The sequence below is a fragment of the Jaculus jaculus genome, chromosome 11 (genome assembly GCF_020740685.1).
Source record: "Jaculus jaculus isolate mJacJac1 chromosome 11, mJacJac1.mat.Y.cur, whole genome shotgun sequence".
Lineage (NCBI taxonomy): Eukaryota > Metazoa > Chordata > Mammalia > Rodentia > Dipodidae > Jaculus > Jaculus jaculus.
The window spans coordinates 223,967-237,776 of NC_059112.1; the positions used below are offsets into that span (position 1 = coordinate 223,967).

Genomic DNA, 13,810 nt, shown 5'->3' on the forward strand with positions numbered 1-13,810 from the left:
TTTAATCCCAGTGCTTGGGAGGCTGCAGTAGGACTGCTCTGAGTTGAGACTAGCCTGAATCTACAGTGAGTTCCAGGTCAGCCTAGACTAGAGTGAGACCATACCTCGAAAAACCAAAAGAAAAAAGATTTTTATTGATTGATTGATTTGAGAGCGACAGACAGAGAAAGAGGCAGGAAGAGAGAGAGAAAGAGGAGAGTGGGTACGCCAGGGCTTCCAGCCACTGCAAACAACCTCCAGACACGTGCGACCCCTTGTGCATCTGGCTAACATAGGTCCTGGGGAATCGAGCCTTGAACCGGGGTCCTTAGGCTTCACAGGCAAGCGCTTAACCACTAAGCCGTCTTTGCATCCCCTTTTTTTTTTTAAGGAAGCCACTCAAGACTGCATCCTCTCCCTCCAACTCCCCAGAAGGAGAAAAGGAATGACCATCAATGGCAAGAGGCAGCTGCAGCAAAGCAAAACCAAGAGCCAGCTTCACACTCAGGAGAGAACACTACAACTCTTCCTCGTGATTTCCAGAGTTCTACACAGAGAAACTTCTCTAGTAACGAACTATAGAAATGATCCCTGAGCCCTCTAATTGGCCTGGAGGCCCGCTCCATTGAAGGGAATACATCCCTGATACTGAAAACTTAAAAAACAGGGGTAGTCATGAGCCCTAGGGGTGTAATGTCTACTGCTGTCTGGCTAAATGTATATTCTATGCTTATCAAACTGCCCAGTAAGCACTTCTCTTAATGTTCATACCCTTATATTAATGCTACTCTTACTTTTGGTAGAGAATCTTCTCTTTTCAGATGGCAGTGACCTTGGGACGACTCGGAAGGTGTCATGGGCTGGAAAGAAGTGACCAGAGTGCTCAGTGCTATAATATCTCTATCACACCTTCCAAGGCTCAGGATCTAATGTGGAAGAGGTGGCAGAAAGAATGTAAGAGCCAAAGGAAGGGTAGGACTCCTTACAACATGCTCCCTGCAGACACAAAATGGCCTGGATATTTATGACCTCACAGTGCCAGATACTACCTACACAAGACCATCATAAGAGGAGGAAAAGATCATGACATCAAAATAAAAGAAAGAGTGAGACTTATTGAGATGGGGAGGGGATATGATGAAGAATGGAGTTTCAAAGGGGAAAGTGGGGGAAGGGAGGGTATTACCGTGGGATATGTTTTATAATCATGGAAGTAGTTAAATGATCCCTGAAAGTATAGTCTTGGAAAAAAAAAAAAAGAGAGAGAATTTTTTTTGGGGGGGGGCGGGGGGGTTGAGGTAGGGTCTCACTCTATCCCAGGCTGACTTCGAACTCACTATGGAGTCTCAGGGTGGCCTTTGAACTCATGGCGATCATCCTACTTCTGCCTTAAAATTCTCTTTTCCAGCCAGACATGGTGGCTCACACCTTTAATCCCAGCACTCGGGAGGCAGAGGTAGAAGGATCACAGTGAGTTCAAGGCCACCCTGAGACTCCATAGTGAATTCTACATCAGCCTGGGCTAAAGTGAAACCCTACCTTGAAAAACAAACAAACAAACAAAAAAGTAAAAAATATAACTTAAAGAAAGCAGGAGGGAAGGTCACAGACAAGCACTGTACAGGAGCTTCAGGGCAGCAACATTTAGAGCATACTAAAGGTGTGTTAACTACAAACTGGAAGGCTGTGACCTGAGTATACAGAAGAAGGAGAAAGACTTCCTGCTGGGTGGAAGGTTGGCAGTGTGGGTCTGAACCCAATCTTCAGTACAAGGCTGTTACTACCTTCAACATTCATGTCCCCTGGATAGCTAGCTTTCATAGTAGACCTCCAGGTAGCAGTTTAAACAGGCTGTGAAAGTTAAATTATTTAATTTGTTACTCTTTTGAGTGAGGTACTGATATTATTTTACAAAGGTTATGGAGCTTTTAAAATAGTAAAACTGATACCTTGGAACTGTAGCAGCCTAGTTCCAGAACCTATATTCTTAATCAAAATGCTATACAGGGGGCTGGAGAGATTGCTCAGTGATTAAAGGCATTTGCTTGTAAAGCCTGGTCCAGGTTTGAGTTCCCAGTAACCATGTAAAGCCAGACGCACAAAGTGCCACATGGGTCTGGAGTTCATTTGCAGCAGCAGGAAGCCCTAGCATACCCATATTCATTCATTTATTCATTCTCTCTCTCAAATAAATAAATTTTTTTTCAATGCTACACACAGCTATTTCTCAGAAGAAAGGAAACATCAAGGGAAGGAAGAAAGCGATCTGAGGCATCTACATTCTGGTAAAGAATGGCTGGGAAAGATCTGATTTAGAAGCATTCTAAAGGAAATAATAAAGCAGCTGGAAGTCCTAATGGCCTCAAATCCTAAAGTACAGACCCAAATTGGAGCCACCAGGGAGAAGCACAGGTCTTTAAGTGATTAACTTATTCAAACTATTAGCTGCTTCTCTGTAGAGAAAGATTTACTCTTAAGCTTGCCAAATGACTTACAAAGCTACTCTTTGCAGGAACATTACTCATCTCTAACCTTCTGAATCTAGGGATAATCATTTATTTCCACCAATGAAATTTATGGAGAAATAAACCATTAGAGTCAGTTCAGGTCTACTGTCTTCTTCCCTCTGCCACCAGCCTGGCAATGTCCAGATAGAGGACCCTGGGTTGTGTCCTGGGGTCAATTCAACATGGCCCAGACCTCAAGGATCTTGAATGAGAAATAAACTTATGCTGTGCTGCTTCACCACTCTTTAGTCTAACTGATACAAATGGTAGATTTAAATTCATGTTGGTCTGAAAGCTTGGTTCCTCTTTTGACTTGAATGCAAAATACCTCTAGCCCTACAGGTTGACTTATTTGAGCACTCGGTCTCTAGACCCTACCTTGAAAAACCAAAAGAAAGGAAAGAGAAGAAGGAAGGAGGGGGGGGGGCGAGGGAGAAAGGTGGGTGGAAAGGAAAGAAGAGAGAGGGAATTCACAAAATGCATATGGCATGAAAACTCCCCAAATAGATGAGATGAATGAAGAAGGCCAGGAAAACTTTAAGAAAACCCTGACTTTTAAACACATTTGCTCCTATTCTCTCAAAGGATCCAATAAGTTTTTAATTTCCTTTTCAGACAACTCTGATTGCCAGCTGAAGTCCAAGGGACATTCTACCATCTCCCCTTATAGACAAGAGAGAGAAAGAGCAGAGAGAGAGAGAAAGAGGGGGGGGGGGGGGGAGAATGGGCACGCCAGGGCTTCCAGCCACTGCAAAAGAACTCCAGACACGTGTGCCCCCTTGTGCATCTGACTAATGTGGGTCCTGGAGAATCGAGACTCGAACCGGGTCCTTAGGCTTCACAGGCAAGTGTTTAACTGCTAAGCCATCTCTCTAGCCCCACATCTATTTTTTTAATAGCCTGTATAATATGAACCTCTTCAGTTTGTATCTACTCTCTCCACCCAACCCTAAAGGCAAATGTTCTAGCCATACTTGATTTCTTCAAGATGTTGTCTCTCTCACTTTTAGAGCTTTATAGCACATGTTGTTCCCTTGACTTGGAATACTTTTCCACAGCCCCTTCTACATTGTTTTCCTTGCTTAGTCCTATTGTTATTCACATTTAAAAAGATGACATGAATCCAGGCATGGTGGGAGGCAGAGGTAGGAGGATTGCTGTGAGTTGAGGCCATCCTGAGACTACATAGTGAATTCCAGGTCAGCTTGAGCCAGAGTGAAACCCTACCTCAAAAAACCAAAACAAACAAACAAAAAAAAAAAAAGATGCCATGGAAGTAATGTAACCAGAGGTTTAAGGCAAGAGCCAAACTCCAGCAGCCCTAACAAGGTAGGCATGGCCATCAGTACCAATAAGCCAATTAAACAGACAAGTAATGGTGAAAAGGGACTACATGTGAAGAACTCACCATCACAGCTTTAGTACTCACACGTAGAAAAAAGAGCAAGAAACATCTGATAAAATAGATATTAAAAGCAGGTAACAGCTGGGTGTGGTGGCACACGCCTTTAATCCCAGCAGAGGTAGGATTGCTGTGAGTTCATGGCCACCCTAAAATTACATAGTGAATTGTGAATTCCAGGTCAGCCTGGGCTAGAATGAGACCCTCCCTCGAAAAACCTAAAAAGAAAAACAAGAAAAAAAGCAGATAAGAAAGCCAAGCAGGAAATAATGATTTCTTTGAATTTCTAAGAACACTGGTGCTGAGGAGATAGGTCAGTGTATAAACTGCTTCCCCTGAAAGTGTGAAGATCTGGTTTAGACCCCCAGTAGTACATGCTAGATGGTTATGGAGGCCTGCTTATAATCAGGGTACCTGGAAGTTGTAATGGAAATTAGGAGCAAGGCAGCATACATTTTATAGACAACTAGTCAGTCACAGGCACAAATAAATAAAAACATCTATATGCCCAGGTTAAAAACTGTAGTCAACACGGAGAACACAGAATTGTGTAGTAAACGCTGCACAAGTAGTGATAAGTCCAAAGAATGAACAAAGTTTAGATCAAATCCAGAAGATCCTCACTCATCAAGCTGTCAGCTGGGGCATGGTGGTGCACACCTTTAATCCTAGCACTTGGGAGGCACAAGTAGGAGGATCACCATGAGTTCAAGGCCACCCTGAGACTACATAGTGAATTCAGATCAGCCTGAGCTAGAGTGAGACCCTACCTCAAAAAAACTAAAAAAAAGAAAAAAAAAGATGTCAGTTAACCACCAGCCTTTGTTATTTTCTTACTTTCTGATTCTTCCTTCTCCCTAGATTTGGTAGGATTTTTCTGAGTCTACCCTCTACCAATCAGGATCCTCCTATACAATTAAATTAACCAATCAGGCTTATCCCAACTTGATGCCTAATTTACAAAAAGGCAAAACCAATCAAGTCTCTTCTCAATGTACAAAAACCTCTGTTCCTGCCAGGCGTGGTGGCGCACGCCTTTAATCCCAGCACTCGGGAGGCAGAGGTAGGAGGATTGCCATGAGTTCGAGGCCACCCTAAGACTCCATAGTGAATTCCAGGTCAGCCTGGGCCAGAGTGAGACCCTACCTCGAAAAACCAAAAAAAAAAAAAACCTCTGTTCCAGTATATTACTTGGCAACCCCTTTCAGGTCCCTACCAGTTGCAGGGAGCTGTAATTTTACTTTGAGTTCTTCATGGCTTGCTTGGCTTCCCCTTCTGCTATCTATTCTCATCATTCATCATGATTATAAGACAACTCAGATAGAAAACTCGGTAACAGGAGACAACTAGCCAAAGACTGAGCTCAGGGTTCAAGTGAGAGACCCTGTGTCAGTAAATAACTTGGAGTGATGCATGCATAGTCATGCAAATGTAAAAACGTATACACACACATATACAAGCAAAAATGAAAGCTGTGAGCTCTTCCTAAATTAATGCTACTTACCAAAAATTAGAAGCTGGGCTAGAGAGGTCTGAAGAGATGGCTTGGCACTTAAAGTGCTTGCCTGTGATGCCTAAAGACCCATATTCTACTCTCCAGATCCCCCATTAGCCAGGCGAACAAAGGTGAGGCCAGCACAAGGTCGCATATGCCCACTAAGTGGCACAATCATGTGGAGTTTGAGGCCACCCCGAGACTAGCAGGGCGTGGTGATGCATGCTTTTAATCCCAGCAATCAGGAGGCAGAGGCAGGAGGATACCTGTGAGTTCCAGGCCACCCTGAGAATACATAGTAAATTCCAGGTCAGCCTGGACTACAGTGAAACCCTACCTCAAAAAAAAAAAAAAAATAATAATAATATATGTGTGTGTATGTGTATTTTTATATTTTTTGCATAATTAAAAACTTTAAAAAAGAAAACAAGGGGGCTGGAGAGATGGCTCAGTGGTTAAGGCATTTGCCTGCAAAGTCAAAAGACCTTGGTTCAATTCCCCAGGACCCACGTAAACCAGATGCACAAGATGGTGCATGTGTCTGGAGTCTGTTTGTAGTGGCTGAAGGCCTGGTGTGCCCATTCTCTCTCTCTCTCTCTCCTATGTCTTTCTCTGTCAAATAAATAAATGATGAAATTTTTTTTTAAAAAAAAAGAAAGAAAAGAAAACAAATCAGGCATGATGGCACACACATTTAATCCCAGCATTCAGGAGGCAGAGGTAAGAGGACCACCGTGAGTTCAAGGCCACCATAAGACTACATAGTGAATTCCAGGTCAGCCAAGTCTCTGCCTGTCTGTATCACCTTAGCCCAAGTATTATTTTTATGTTCAACAGCAGCTGCACTTACAGGATGCCAGCAGTGCCAGTATGGATCAATGGAGGTATTGTTTAATTGTAAAGGAGTTTTCAGGCACTCTAGATTCAAAGGGGGAGGGGAAGATATCAGTTATACTGTAAAATAGGTCTCCTTGGGAAAAAGGATAGGACTTAGATTTGCTGAGTGAGTCTTTATTTAAATAATGGTTCAACTTGCTGATTCCACTTGACAGGTCTAGCCAAGGCCATGAATGATAAATCCCAATAAAAGAATAAATTCTGGGAAGTGGTGGGAAGGGACTATGATCATGATATATTGTCTGTATGCATGGAAGTTGTCAATAAAAGTTGAAGGAGGAGGAAGAAGAGAAAGACGAAGAGGAGAAATTCTAAAAGCAGACTTTATCCCCAACCAATTTAAGGTCATACAAAGAGGAAAAAAAAAAACATAGGCTGTTCCAGAGCCAACCAGATGATCATTATTAGGTGGCATCCTCAGTGGGTATAAATGCTTAGTGTTTTAGCAATCAGTCAAAGTAGGCCTTCCAGCCCAGCATGGTGATGCATACCTTTAATCCCAGCATTCAGTTGGTAGAAACAGAAGGATTGCCATGAGTTTGAGGCTACCCTGAGACAACATGGTAAATTTTGGGTCAGTCTGGGCTACAATGAAACTCTACCTCAAAAAAAGAAAAAGAAATCTATAGCTTTCAAAATATTTCAAAAGGATACTGCAGTATAAACACTGCTTAGATTTCTTAATTATTACTTATTAGTCTTCAATGTATATAATTTATGTCACTAGCAAAAGAGTTCTAATCATTTAGAAACCACCCTCTCTATAACAGCCTATTTATTGTTTAGATGGCTCATGCCTAAACTTTTTTTCAGCTCCATAAATATTCTCTAGACACATCAGCTAGGTCCCTCCATCTGTGGTCACAAATACAGAAATATAAGTTTTATAACAAAAGGAAACAGCAGCCAGACATGAGGGCTCATGCCTTTATTCCCAGCACTGGGGGATGAGGTAGAGAGGATCCCTATGAGTTTGAGGCCAGCCTGGGCTACAGAACAGCCTGAACTAGGGTGAGATTCTGCCAAGAAAAAGAAAAGTAACATGCCAGTGTCATATCTCATCACCCCTTGTGTCAGCTCTCATACCCCTTGTGGACAGACCACATCTTTAGGAAAGATTTGCAATGATTCTGAGACAGATAAGCAGACTCAGGAACAGGCACATACTTTACTTTCATACTAGTTCGCAAAACTACTATATAGGGACACCAAATCTAAAAACAAAGACAAACAGAAAATCTTCAAGTAAGAAAGGAAATTCTCACTGGTACTTGGGAGGCAGAAGTAGGAGGATCACAATGCCACCCTAAGACTACATAGTGAATTCCAGGTCAGCCTAGGCTAGAGTAAGACCCTATCTCAAAAACCAAAAGAAGGAAAAAAAAGGAAATTCCTGTTCATTGCTATAACTAACCCCTAGGACAATATCTAGCACCAATTATCTAACCAGTAATGGTATTAAATGGGCAAATCATTAACTTGGCTTTCTGTTTCTTTTGGTTCAACAAACAAAACAGTAAATAAATTTCTTGAAGGATATAATAGCCAAATTTAAAATGCTAAAAAAAAAAATTAAAAGATACCTTTTGCTAGGGAAAAAAAAAGTAAGAAATACTTCTGTGCTGGGGTGGTGACTGAACGAAATGACTTCTGAAGTTTAACTCCTAGAATCTATAACTTGATGAACATCACACTTTAAGAGGGAGTGTGTCAAGACCATCATAAGAGGAGGAAAAGATCATGACATCAAAATAAAAGAGAGACTGATTGAGAAGGGGAGGGGATATGACGGAGAATGGAGTTTCAAAGGGGAAAGTGGGGGGAGGGAGGGTGTTACCATGGGATATTTTTTATAAACACGGAAGTTGTTAATAAAAATTTGGGGAAAAAAAAGAGGTAGTGTGTCAGCTAAATAAGGTCTGATCCCCTAGTAGATTAATTATCATGTACTGTTTAAAATAAACAGCTGTTTTGAGATGTGGGCACAAAAATAGTAATTCATCTAAAATGTAGACATGTTCCTAGGAGGGGAAGACTTCTTGCTAATCATCATCAGTCACACTATAGAAACAGCACATGTGCTTTAGGGTTTTATCACTGAAGAATCTTAAGAGTCAGTGGAAAATTAAGCTAGAAATGGGAAATTAAAACTGGAAAATGGCTCAGTTGATAAAATTATTGCCATAAAAGTATAAGAATGTGAGTTGGGATCCCCAGCACCCACACAAAAGCCAGGCAGTGCATGCCTATAATCCTAGTATAGTGAAGCAGAAACAGAAGAATCTGTAGAGCTTGCTAGTATAGCTGAATCACTGAATTAATTCCAGGTTCAGTGAGAGACCCTATCTTGAAAAATAAGGTGGAGGGCTGGAGAGATGGCTTAGCACTTGCTTGTGAAGCCTAAGGAACCCGGCTCAAGGCTTGATTCCCCAGTACCCACGTAAGCCAGATACACAAGGTGGTGCATGTGTCTGGAGTTCATCTGCAGCGGCTGGAGGCCCTAGTGCACCCATTGCCTCTCTCTCTCTCTCTGTCACTCTCAAATAAATAAATAAATAATAAAATACTTTTCTAAAAAAGGTGGAGGGCTGGAGAGACGGCTTAGTGGTTAAGGCACTTGCCTGCAAAGCCAAAGGACACAGGTTCAATTCCCCAGGACCCACAAAAGCCAGATGCACAAGGGGAAACATACATCTGGAGTTCGTTTACAGTGGCTGGAGGCCCTGGCGTGCCCATTTGCTCTCTCTCTCCCTGCCTATTTCTGTATCTCTTTCAAATAAATAAATAAATAAATAAATAAATAAATAAATAAATAAATAAAATATTACCAAAAAACCCAGAATGTATCTCTTTAAAAAAATGTGGAAAGGTAAATAAATAATACAAAAAGTTGAAGTAACTAAAAAGCACTCAATCTCAGCCTCCCACATGCACACACATGTATGTGCACACCACAAAAAAAATGGAATAAACTGAAGCTTTTATTTTGCAATCAACATAGTTACCTAGGAAACGTAAGAGGTAGTTTATAGGAACAGGAAAAATAAAACATTTTTACAAAGAAAGACTTAGGGCTGGAGGGATGGCTTAGTGGTTAAGGTGTTTGCCTGCAAAGCCAAAGGATCTAGGTTTGATTCCCCAGGACCCAGGTTAGCCAGATGCACAGGTGGAACATGTGTCTGGAATTCGTTTGCAGTGGCTGGAGGCCCTGGAGTGTCCATTCTCACTCTCTCTCCCTCTTTCTCTCTGTCAAACAAATAAATAAAAATAAAACAAAGACTTAAATTAGGGCATGGTGGCTCACATCTAGTATCTAGTATATGAGAAGGACGAAGTTGAAGGATGGCTGTGAGTTCATGGTCAATATGAGCTATAGAATGAGTTCCAGGTCATTCTGGGCTAGAGTAAGACCCTGTGTCCAAAAAAAAAAAAAATTGGAGATATGTTTGTTTTCCTAAACAACTTTTTAGGAAAAATTTCATTTTAAAGAAGTAACTGAAAAGATGGCTTAGTGGTTAAGGTGTTTGCCTATAAAGTCAAATGACCCAGGTTCAATTCCCCAGGACCCATGTAAGCCAGATGCACAAAGTGGCACATGCGTCTGGAGTTCGTTTGCAGTGGCTGAGGGCCCTAGCATGCCCATTCTCTCTATCTGCCCCCCTCTCTCTCTCAAATTGAATAATTTCTTTTTAAGTAACGGGCTGGAGGGATGGCTTAGCAGTTAAGGCATTTGCCTGCAAAGCCAAAGGACCCAGGTTCCATTCCCCAGGATCCACGTTAGACATACCACTTTAGCACAAGGCAGGGGCACACATCTGGAGTTCATCTGCAGGCCCTGGCGCACCCATTTTCTTTCCCTCTTTCTCTGTCAAATATACAAAAAATAAAAATTTTAAAGTAGGCCGGGTATAGTGGCACATGCCTTTAATCCCAGCACTTGGGAGGCAGAGGTAGGATTGGCATTAAGATTGAGGCCACTCTGAGAGTACATAGTTAATTCCAGGTCAGCCTGGGCTAGAGGGAGATCCTCTCTCAAAAAAAAAAAAAAAAAAAAAAAAAAAAACCAAAAACGAGCTGGGGTTTGGAAAATATTTTGCATTAACTGGAGTAGTTGTGAGTTTTGAAAACATTAACTACAGAACTCAATCAACAAACTGAAGCAGTTCAACAATTTCTTGGAAATGTGACCACACATTTTCTACAGTGTATTTCAACTTTGTAGTCAATGCCTGATCACTCATACAAACAAGAAAAGGGTTTGTTTTTAAGGTTTGTTTGTTTGGTTTTTTTTTTTTTGAGGTAGGGTCTAATCTTTTAAAGTTTTTTTTTTTAGATTTATTTTTATTTATTTATTTGTTAGAGAGAGGGGGAGAGAGAGATAGAGAGAATGGGTGCGCCAGGGCCTCTAGCCACTGTAAACGAACTCCAGATACATCTGCCACCATGGGAATCTGGCTTACAACGGGACCTTAGGCTTTCCAGGCAAGCGCCTTAACCACTAAACCATCTCTCTAGCCCTCACCTTTTTAAGTTTTAAGTAATTTAATCTTAATTCCAGTGACAATAAAGAATTGCAGAGCCAGGTATGGTGATGCATGCCTTTAAATCCCAGCACTCAGAAGGCAACTGTAGGAGGATTTCTTCAAGTTTGAGGCCACCCTGAGGCTACATAATGAATTCCAGGTCAGTCTTGGCTACCTACCCTACCACAAAAAATAATAATTGCAGAAAGCAGTAACCCCTTTGTACACTTAAAAAAAAAAAAAAACACCTCCTCTTTTGTAATCATGGAAAATGTTAATAATAATTTTAAAAAAAACACCTCCTCCTCTATTATGTGAATGAGAGGTCTTACACAGGAATTCTATGGGATTAAGCTCACATATGGTTGGCAGACGTGGTGTTGGATATGATTATGTACACACAACTAAATCTTAAATCCACATATTGTTCCTATTTAACTGACATATATGAACTTACTAATTTATTTTAAATGTGCAGCAAATTATTTCTTCCACCTCCCCCAGCCCTCAAGAATGCATCAGCAATAGGTGTTATTGAAAAAGTCATCCCCTACATAGACGTTCCCAGACGTTGTTACTTTAGTTCTCTAAATCTATGCCCTGAAAACGTGTGTCTCTGTGTGTGTTGGGAGAGAATTTAACCTCAGTTTCCTCACCAGAAAAATCAGGTCAGCCCAGAGTCTATACAAATTCCTTCGCCAATTAACAAGAACATAATTTGTGTGCAAGTAGAAACCATAATTCTATAAAAGAGGAGTTTAAAAGTTCTCAAATAACCAATTCCACTGAGCTATGACTGCTGCACATATTCTGACCATAGGAAAAGATCTTTCCAAACATCCTGGGGAGTAGATCCAGCAGCCTAATCACCAAACCAAGACCGACCCTGCAAGGAGGACCCCTCGAACTTTCTTCTAGGCTGGAGTTCAAGGATACAAAAGGTGTATCTAGAGAGGTGGGGAAGGCAACCAATAGTTTGAGAATACAGCCTTACATATATAGAGTTTTGGAGCTTCCAGCATCTGCCTAAGATTTTGAACATCGACAAAGAAAGGGGGAAACAGAAAGAGGACTCCGCCTTTCCCGCCCAGCTCAGCTCATTTCAATAAAATGGAACGGCAGCCACCGCCCCTTCCCCTCGACTTTCACCCGGGGATGTGGAATAGACACTGAACCGCATCCTCAAAGTCCCACTCCCTCCCCAGACTCCGTCCAGAGTTGCAAACCCCGTCTCCAACTCCAACAGGCGCGGCCCGAGTGGAGTCTTCAGGCCCACAAAGTCCCAGCAGGCGCATCCTCTCCCACCCGCCTCGCCTCCAGGCGCAGGATCACTCCTCCAGGCAACCCACCCTCCCTTCTTCCTCGCGTTCCCCCCACCTTCCTCCGTCACCGCCCCCAGCCTTCCAGCCACAGAGTATTACAGTATTTCCACCCACCAGAAGGGAGCCCTTTGAAAACTTTGTGTATCTGGGCTTTGTCCACATCCTGGGCAGGGCCGGGTCACCGGGGTGGGTGCCTGAGGGTGTCCGGAATTTCAGAACGCACCGGGGAGGGAACCACCACGGAAATACCATCCTCTGGACCCTCTTCTACAGCCGTGAGACACAGCTTCGACTCCCAATTCCCATACCTCGATCACCACCGGGAGCGATGGAGCCTCAAGGAAACCCCCCCCGTAGCGCGCGCCTTTCTCGGCGGTCGCGAGCGAAACGCGGTGGCCAAAGGATCCCTTTTAAAGGGAGCATTAGAGAGGAGACCTTATTCTTCCACGTGCCTCAATCAGGGGCTCGACGAGGCAATCCACTATTGCATCAGGTAGGATCCAAGCCCACAACCTAAGCCCCAGACGTACGCCCAAATCCAGGCACACACCCACCACCACCGCAGAGCCTCCCAAGTCCCCCAAAGCGGAGACCACCGGCGCAGGAGGGAGCAGGGCGCGAGGCCCCGGCACTCACAGACGGTCTGCCCACAGCCACGGCCATCACGACGGCAGTTCCGGCGGCGCCCGGGTACTCTCCACCGACTCCGGCTGCTGCTGGCACTCGGGCTCACGCTCGCCTCCCCCGCGCCTCGCTCGCAGCTGCGCTAGGCGAAAGCCCGACTCCAGCTCGCAGCCAGCCGCATCTGCTCCCCCACACGGTCGCCCCTCCCGTTTTATCCGAGCAACATGGCCACCCGCCTGGAAGCGACCATTTACTTCTCCAGGAAGGGGTGTAAGCCTTGGCGGAGGCGGAGGGAGGGAACACTGTCGGTGGGCCCTGAGCCCGGGTCGGCTGGCCCTGGCATCCGGAGCCACCTCCTAGAATCGAATCCCCTCCACTGTGCGACCCTGGCTCTTGCCATTCCCGTACCCCCAGTCGGTGAGCTAGTTGCCACCCCCTCTCCTCCACGTGCTGCAGTCCGAGTAAAGGCATAGGTTCCGCCCCACGCCCAGCCAAGCCAGCTTCGGCCGCCGCTACACCGAGGGCGGCCGGCGGAAGACTCATCTTGCTGAAAGTTCGCTCTGGACGATGTGCCCCACCCTGAGCCGAGGACCGGGAAGGGGCCTCGACCGCCCACGCAGGCCTTGGGCGACCCACAGGAGGCAGGGCGGGCCCCTGCTAGTGAAGAGTTGCGGCTCCCAAGTGTTCGCGTTAAGAGACTAGAACCAGCTGCAGGAAGCTGCCACTGTCTCCTGGGCCGAGCGAGGGACCACATTGGAGAGGAAGAGGCCGTAGAAGTTCCAGCCGCGGACGACGCAACTCACCGCGCGTTTGAGAAAAGAGAAAACGCCCCCGCGGGAGACTGAAGACAGCTGTTGCCTGCTCCTCTCCAGAGCGTGGACTGAGGTCGCCACAGTGACTGCAGAGGTCACACGCGTGGGCTCGGCCGGCTTTATTGGATCGCGGGAGACAGAATTGTGACCCTGATAGCGCCAGAGTGCGCGGCGACGGTGCCAAGCGCGCCACTGGAGTGCAGGCAACTCGCGCGTCGTGGGACTGACAAACCCGCTACCACGGGGAAG

At 44.5% G+C, this 13,810-nt stretch overlaps 1 protein-coding gene and 1 non-coding gene across 5 annotated transcripts in view; both read right to left on the bottom strand.

The window, feature by feature from the left end:
* Positions 1–12,932, bottom strand: part of Septin11 (septin 11) — a 110,872-nt gene extending 97,940 nt beyond the window's left edge. For all 4 annotated transcript variants that reach the window (XM_012950220.2, XM_045161700.1, XM_004664890.3 and 1 more), the window contains exon 1: positions 12,762–12,932. In XM_012950220.2, coding sequence (XP_012805674.2) covers positions 12,762–12,788 — 27 coding nt within the window. In that variant the 5' untranslated portion in view covers positions 12,789–12,932. The remainder of the gene's footprint in view (positions 1–12,761) is intronic.
* Positions 374–582, bottom strand: LOC123453350. Its single transcript, XR_006632748.1, has one exon. It is a non-coding gene; the product is annotated as a small nucleolar RNA U3 (small nucleolar RNA).
* Positions 12,933–13,810: the final 878 nt, after the last annotated feature.